The sequence below is a fragment of the Aquila chrysaetos genome, chromosome Z (genome assembly GCF_900496995.4).
Source record: "Aquila chrysaetos chrysaetos chromosome Z, bAquChr1.4, whole genome shotgun sequence".
Lineage (NCBI taxonomy): Eukaryota > Metazoa > Chordata > Aves > Accipitriformes > Accipitridae > Aquila > Aquila chrysaetos.
Window position 1 is genome coordinate 49,216,425 of NC_044030.1, and position 7,984 is coordinate 49,224,408.

At 38.7% G+C, this 7,984-nt stretch overlaps 1 protein-coding gene across 5 annotated transcripts in view; it reads left to right on the forward strand.

Moving 5' to 3' along the window:
* Positions 1-2,962, forward strand: part of PIP5K1B (phosphatidylinositol-4-phosphate 5-kinase type 1 beta) — a 121,068-nt gene extending 118,106 nt beyond the window's left edge. For all 5 annotated transcript variants that reach the window (XM_030003492.1, XM_041120606.1, XM_030003494.2 and 2 more), the window contains exon 16: positions 2,218-2,962. In XM_030003492.1, the coding sequence (XP_029859352.1) occupies positions 2,218-2,220 (3 nt within the window). In that variant the 3' untranslated portion in view covers positions 2,221-2,962. The remainder of the gene's footprint in view (positions 1-2,217) is intronic.
* The last annotated feature ends 5,022 nt before the right edge of the window (positions 2,963-7,984 follow it).

Genomic DNA, 7,984 nt, shown 5'->3' on the forward strand with positions numbered 1-7,984 from the left:
TGGATCGCGCGATAAAGTTAATGGTCGATGATGCTGACAGTCATCGTAATCCGCCGGTGATGGGCGCACATGGGAATCCTCATGTTGGTGTCCTTTATAGCCCGATTCCCGCCTTTTCTCATGTCAATCATGCCACTCTTGGTTTTCTGCACATGGTCCCTAAGGACTTATGTTAATTCTTGATTTTCCATGCAGGCGCCATCATGGGGGGTGGTCATGAGCCCCTTCCCCAAATAAACTGTGGGTGACCCCTGACCACATATGGTGAGTTGTTCCACCCAGTTCATCAGGACGCGTGACTGAACATCCTCCAACATGCCTCCTGCGTCCTGTGTCCCATGTGGTGTTGCTATGCAGAACTTATCATGTTGCAGTGCCTTGCAAGCAAGTTCCATTCCTTCCCTCAACCCCAAAAGCCAGGCCCCAGTCTCTGTCCATCACAACGGGTGATTGAGGCATTAACTCCGTCCAGTCTCTCACACTGATCCCTCTGAAATGCTTTGGAAGGATCAGAGGAAAGGGAGCAAGAATAAGCTAGTCGTAATTGCATTACATAATTAGTGGAATAGCATAAAGCTAGCATCAGCAATACTGCTAGTCTCCTTAGAGAGTGAAAAGTAGTGATAAGGCCAGAGGGTCTGAAGTTGTGTTGAGTGACCATTATATCTTGTGAAAAATGGACCTGCAGTCATTCAGATCTGAGCTTTCAGCCAGAAAGTAGATGGTGCTAGTGAAAATTTTGACTAATTTATCTTGGCTTCATAAAACATTATTTTGTTTATTGGTACTAGCATTTTTCAACTTTTTTTGCCAAACTGATTCTTAAATTTTGGTTTTTTAAATCCTTGTTAGCCTTATGTCATATTCTTTTTAAAATACCACTTTCTTTAATTTTACTTACTTGTCCAGCAATTTCACTTTGCATATTAAATTGTTCTGCATCCTATAAGTACATACTACTTTACTCCCTTAGCACATTCAGGTGCTAATATGGCAGTAGATAGACTTTGATTGCCAGACCACAGCTATCTAGAGAGAAAGAACAGCCTCTGAGAAATTAGCACTGTGCTAATTAGCATTAGCATCAGTGATTATGAACACCCTAACACTGATGCACAATACAGAAACAGTTTTAAAAGTTGCCGCAGAGTGATATTGAAATAGCATTCTTCAGTGTTCAAGGTCTAGTGCCAGAAGTCATAACTAAAATATTGATTTAAATCTACTGGTTACCTTTTTCTAAGACGGGCTTTAAAAATTTGGAGATTTGTTGTTGTTGTTCATAGTCAAATTTAGATTGTTGTTGAACTATTTAAAGGTGAGTTAAATGCTTGTATCAAAAAGTACAATTTAAAGATGACCTTAAAAATCTGTTTAATAAATGGGAACTTATGCCTTCATTATATTTTTTTATAAGGTTTTAGAGTAAGGTCACTACAGATGTCTTTGTTTTGGTTGTACTGCATGTTTGATATATTAGCTGACACGCATTCAATTTACTGCAGTATTTTGTTCAGCTGTCAGTTTATCCTTAGTTTGAGTCGTAGTAATAAGGTGTTCAGCAAAGAACAGTTTCTCTTCAATTCATCTCTGACTCCATAGAGATGCTAAGAAGTGATCAACTATTTGTATTACGTAACCACTGCTTCTGTAGAAGATACTGTGGAAAACACTAATTCATTAACATTATTCAATTATTTTTTTTGTGAAATAGAATGATTGCTATGACATTGACTAGAACATTAGTTGTGCCTGCAAGTTTTTGGATAGGTATGATTTTTCAACTGGGAAGGGTGTCATGCAGAAGCTAACAGGACTTTTATAGGTGACATACAAAGACTGCTGTTTTTCCCTAACACTTTTAAGTAACAAAGGCCCCAGTCAATTCTTCAAGGTAATGAAAGTTGTTGTGAACTGCTGAGTGCTCTCAGTTTGGACTGTCTTCTCCGATGTCCAGAATGTTCAGCATTTTGCAGCAGCAAGTGGTTCTATTTCATGTAATGTAAGTGTACTGCAATGTCTGCAAAACCATAGGGGTTAGCTGTTGTACAAGAAAAGAGATCAAGTGCTTTTGATTAGGGGGCAAGGTAAGAAAAGAATCACTGCTAAACTGTGCTGCAGCCTGTTTAGGGGAAGAAAGATGTAACCTGTTTATAATTCTGTAAGAAAACAAATAAACACACCTCTTGACTTCACTTGTCATTTCTGTATTTCCAGTAACAAAGAATACATGAAGAGTAAAACTAAGAGAAGTGACCGTGGTTAATGAAGAGTACTTTCTGCACTCCTGATTTAAAAGGGAGGAATTTGCTGAGCCTAACAAGACAAAGAGTAATAATCAACTCAACTTATTCTAAGAAGTGTCAGGATCTTTGAACCATAGAAAGGATTGATGGACTTGGCATCAATGACGTGAAGCATTCCACACTCTGCTATCATCCGCTGTTGCTTGCTGAACTGTGAAGAACTGTGTATTCAGGCTGCTTTCTACTATATTGCCAATCACCTTTTTTGGACTTGAAAGTGATATTTTCTTATCAGCTCTCTAGTGGTTTTATTTGCATGCATTCTGTAACTATGCACAAGCAAAATCTATTATCTGCTTTACCTATTTAAAAATAAGCACAGTGGTGAATAAAATTAATTTAATTTGTTTTGACTCTTCCATTCTAATCACTTAGGTCCATGTCAGTGGAAGTTGGAATTGATGTCATACAAGGGTTAGGATAAACCACTGCACATACTATATGAAAATGAGCCTCTCAAGATATTTTCACTGTTGGTGAAAAGGAGAAAAAAATGTTATTTATAAGAAGGCCTTATGTTGTGTACATATATTGTCTTTGAGATATTTTTGATTTTAGTTTATTTCTTGTAAAAGAGAAATTATATAATTTATTTAGTAAATACTACTGTAAACTATAGTTTTATTGATGAATAAAATATTTTGTTCTCAAGACTATCACAGCTGTCAGTCTGCTCTTGATCTGTACAAGACTTAAAGTTCTCGTATTTCTCTACCTTCATGAGATGGTCTTGAGAGGCATCTCAAGAGATATGACAACCACTATATAACATGGCATCTGTCTTTATCTTCTACCAGCTCTATAATGAAGAGGGGAATCTTGAAATTAGAGCAGAAGAGGCAAAGGAACATAGTCAACAGGCATTGCTTCATAAAAAGCATTTCAGATTTTTCAGTGTGGTCAATAATTTTAAGATACCTATAGAAACTGTTCTGGTTTCCTTAATTTCCCTAGCAGCAGAGAGATAATCCCAAACGCCAGTGACCATCAGTCCAAGATTTCATACTTGGATGCAGTGGTGTATTTAAAAACTACACAGGTGTCACTTTGGAAGTTTATGAAAGTTGTTGGTAGTAACATTTCTTCTAGGAGTAAGCGTAGCAAACCTGCTGGATTGGCAAAACCAGAATTTGGCACTTTAATTCCTAGAATTCTGCTTTGTACCTCTGAAGAATTTTTCATTTAAGGTTTTGGTGTGGTTTTGGTTTTTTTTCACTTTAATGTAATCCTATAACCCTTATAAGGAGGAGGGTATTATTCCTTAATTATGCACAGAATAGCGAAATGGAAAGATTTTTTTTCTCTAAGTATGTAGAGTCTCTGGCTTAATTTAGAGCCTGTGTCTCATGATTACCTCTTTTCTAGGCTTTAAAATTAGATTGCTTAATCTCAGCAAGATAATTCTTCTGCAGCATTCCTCTTAGGAATGCAAGAAACCAGTCTGGATGCCCTGTGAGCAAAAACATTTTTTACATCAATGTGAAGTGTCTGCTTCTTCATGCACAGTGTATAGCATATTTAGAATGTGTCTCTATGCAAAGTAGGTATTTCTGATTAGTGTTATTTGGGGAAAAACATGAAATTTCTTAGTTTAAGCACCAGATTAACCTTCATAAAGCATAAACATGTCACTTTTTTCCCAATTACCTAGCAGACTGTAGTGTCTGAATCATTTGTCCTTAGACCCTAGAGGACACTCAACTTAACTGCAACAATTCTGTCCAAAACCAGAATGTATGTACTAAAGGATTCAGAGACTGAGCCATCCTTTGTGTACAATCCCTTTAACACAGTCATTTATAAATGAAAACAGTCATTTAACACTTGCAAAAGGAAGTCCTGCGTAGACTGTGGAACCTATTGGGAAAACCTTCTCCAAAGCACATGCACTTACAAATCTGTTTGGGGTTTTTCTGGTGTATGACTACATAGTTCCACTGAGAGGGAAGAGAGATTACAGCTAAGCAACATTAATGATCAACAACTTGGAACCCATTTATTTCTCTAATGCATGAAATGGTATAAAGCTTCAAACATAAAAGAGTACAGGAGCTTGTAAGGATGTGTATGTTTCATGCCTACGTATTTCATTTCTCTCATCTTGTATTGGTATTTTGCATTGGTAGCACTCTGATGAAAATTTGAAGACTTTAAACGTATCTATAAAGCTGATGAGGCAGTGCACATCAAGTAAAAATAAAATACATACAGAAGGCATAATCAGCACTCTGGGGTATTAAAGTAATGTGTTGGTCTGTTTCTCCAGCTCTAAACAGATGGAACTCACCACAGGGAGCAAAATTTGAAGAATTAGGTCACAGACATGGGCTATCTGTGTGCAGTGATACCTGAATACTCTGGACCTGCAAGCTGCCCAGAATGAAAAAGCACAGGTTGATGCCTGCTTCGAGAAAGGTAGGGAATAACTCCAAATTTGTATATCTGACCCTGTGACTTTATCATATGACATTCAGAGGGTGAGTTTTGCCTTTGGGGGTAGCATGTAATAGTTGTCCTCAGTTTAAAAAAAAAACCACCAAAAAACCTTCATGTCCTTGTACTAGAATTCAGTGGTTTGAAAATACTAACACCTATCCCAAGATCTGTTTTCTTGTTGACTTGGCTTATACTTCAGGCAATATAATTTCATATAACTCAATCCTGTTTTCCCAAACTCTTAACACTAGACAGTGATAAAAGAGTAATCAGTAGTGCACTCCACCTCTTCTTCATAGAAGCCATTTACTGACCCATTTCCAGTGGTGCATGCATTTGCTTGCAACAAGAAAGATACCAGCTCTTTCCAGACTGAAGGCATGGGGCCTGACCCTGCAGCAATTTTGCATCTGGAACTGCTTTGCAGTTATTTTACACTAGCCTAAAAAGACATTGATACCAAAGTGCTGTGGTATGAACAACATTAACCTAAGGGACAAGGATCAAGATGAAAAACATTAAAAAATCATTGCTAAAGTTGCTAACCCCAAACTCAGGCCCCTTTGAAGTTGTGTGAATGATCGTTGCTGGTAGTAGCATCCTGTAAAGTTCATTTACTGGAACATTGCTGACAGTTTTTTAAAAGATTTGGTAAGTGAGATTGCTAATACCAGGGCAAATGTTTAATCTACACTAATTAATCAATTTGTCATTAACCTAGAAACAATAAATGAGCATTTCCTATTGAGAGTTGCATATGACCTTGGATTATTAGAGAAAAATCACTGTGGAACTACCTGGAGAATACTAGAAAATACCTTCTGACACTCCTTCTATAGGAATGGCAAGGTACGTAAACAAGAGCCATCTTTTACTAGATCAAATGCTACATAAAAGAACAGGCATTCCTCCATTCTTCCAGCTGCTTTCCCCACTCCCCACCAAGGTATGAAAAAGGAATTGTTTGCTTTACTAATGTATTCTGCAGTCTGATAAAAGTTATTTCTCTCTACAGGCCTTATCTCAGTATGTAGACCATTATAGCTGTAAAAACATAACTACTTTCTTCCAGAAGTGATAAGAATATGGGTTGGTCTTCAAGGAACTAGAGTATCTTGTATCTGATGGATGTATAATAAAAACTTCCCTCACAAAATGCAACAAGAACACAGACCCCTACAAGGTCTGAGGGAAGATACTGGTAACAAAGAAACACGTAGGACTCTGCCTGAAAGAGACAAGAGGCTGACTAAGCTAGATAATATGGTTTGGTACAGAGAACTCTTAGCTACAACAGATGTCAAAGTCTATTTGAAATCTGCACAATCGACTTGAATTGTCTGGGCTTTTGCCCCTCATGTGTTAGAAAATAATTTCAGCTTAAAGCAAAAAATAACACAAATCTTGGTGAGAAACTTGACAACTTATTCCCTAAAGCATTGCAAGATGCCAGCTGCTAACTTGAGTGAGCGTTTTAGAAATGTAAAAATGCATCACACAGTAACCAGTGGTAAGCTTCTTGATACTTTTATGTGTTACATATTTATGATTTTACTGGTAACTGTTGCATCTTTCAGTCATGTCCTATGGAAGGATCTGAAATTAAATTTGTCTATGTTCGCACAGAAAATTTTTTTTTAAGAAACTTTTTCATCAGGATTATTTCTTATCTTTCATCTCCCTTTTAAGCCTATTTTATTTTTTCAGTTTAAGTAACAATAAAGGATGTCTAGGTGAGACTCTTGACATCTTCACATATCATTAATAATACGATATCACCAGCATTTAAATAACTCAGTAGGAACTTGGCCAGTCACATTAATTCCCTTCTCTTTCTTCACTGCTTTTTGAAGCACACCATCAGAAGTTCTATCAAACATATGTCAGGTGTGATAAATGATGTGCTTTATTTCCCTTTACTGGCTCAGGGTAACATTTTACCTACAGGAGGTAATAGATCAGAACACTTGCTGTCACAGAAAATACTGTCCTAGAATGGGCCCCTGAGCAGATGCTGTATTTTATAATAATGTACCTTTCCATGGACTCAGGTATTCACACAGCCAAAATAGCTGCTGAACACACTGGTGACCGTAATCTGAAGTGGTCCATATTAGCTGCTCACATCAGTGCAGTTACCTGGAATTAATTAACTGCAGTTAACAGGAATTGCAATCTAAACAGTTTTTTAAAGTGAGTTGCAGCTACTCCAGTTTGGGGCTGTGAATCCATTGTCCAACTGGCCTGTTGTAACGTTTGAACCTAAGACACTAGCTCTGGTCCTTGTCCCATTCTCCCTCTCTGTACTGCTAGTGTGTCCTACAGTTCCTGTCCTAAATTGTCAAGAAAGGGGGAATCCCTCTCTATTACTGCTTAGGTCTGGAAAAGCAGTAGATACTGTACTTCAAAAATTCGTCAGAGAAGAGGACAGGAACTGTAGAACACACAGCTACAGGACATGGATTCTTACCATGCAGCTTAGGAAATGACTGCGATTACAACACAGTTTCGAAGTATTTTGCTTTGTAACTCAGGCTGCTGCAATTGGAGTGCTGTCAGCACCTGTGGTGTGTAGGAACTGCGTGTATGTTAGAATCTCTAATCCTTGCAAGGTAGAAATAAATAGCAACTTTCCTTTGCCCTGCCTGGGGTTTTGGGGGTTTTTTTAGCAGTGAAGGGGGGGGGGGTAGTGTTGCTTTTAATTTCTGTCCCTTCCAGGCTCCAGCTCCTTGTAAATCTACCCGGCAACATTGCTTTGCCTGAAGAGGTACCTGCAGAGATTCACCCATTCATTCTTTCATTCCCTGGTCTAAAAGAATAGTAGCTGAGGTGAAGGTGCACAGCAGGAGCAGTCAGGTTACCAAGTGACCGTCGCAGCTACTTGTCTTTATGATACCAGTCAGAGTCGAGATCCCCAAGTTCTCCTAAGTATGCCAAAAAGTCCGAGCACTACACCAGGACCCAGCACCTCTTTTTTCCAAGTCTCGCTGCGGCACGACGTTTACGTTGAACAGTACATGTGCGAGGCGAACGACATCCTCCCCCTCTACCGGACTGGTGGGGAAAGTACTACCTGCTGGAAAAGGCACGTCGTGGAGACAGACCGTACTCGACTCCAGTACAGCTTGGCTGTCTCAGTAGCAAAACATTTGGATTTAATTTGATCTGGCTGTACTGCGGCTGAAGTCAGACGGGACGGGACGCGGGGCGGGGAAGAGACGATTCTGCTTTTCTCCTTCAGG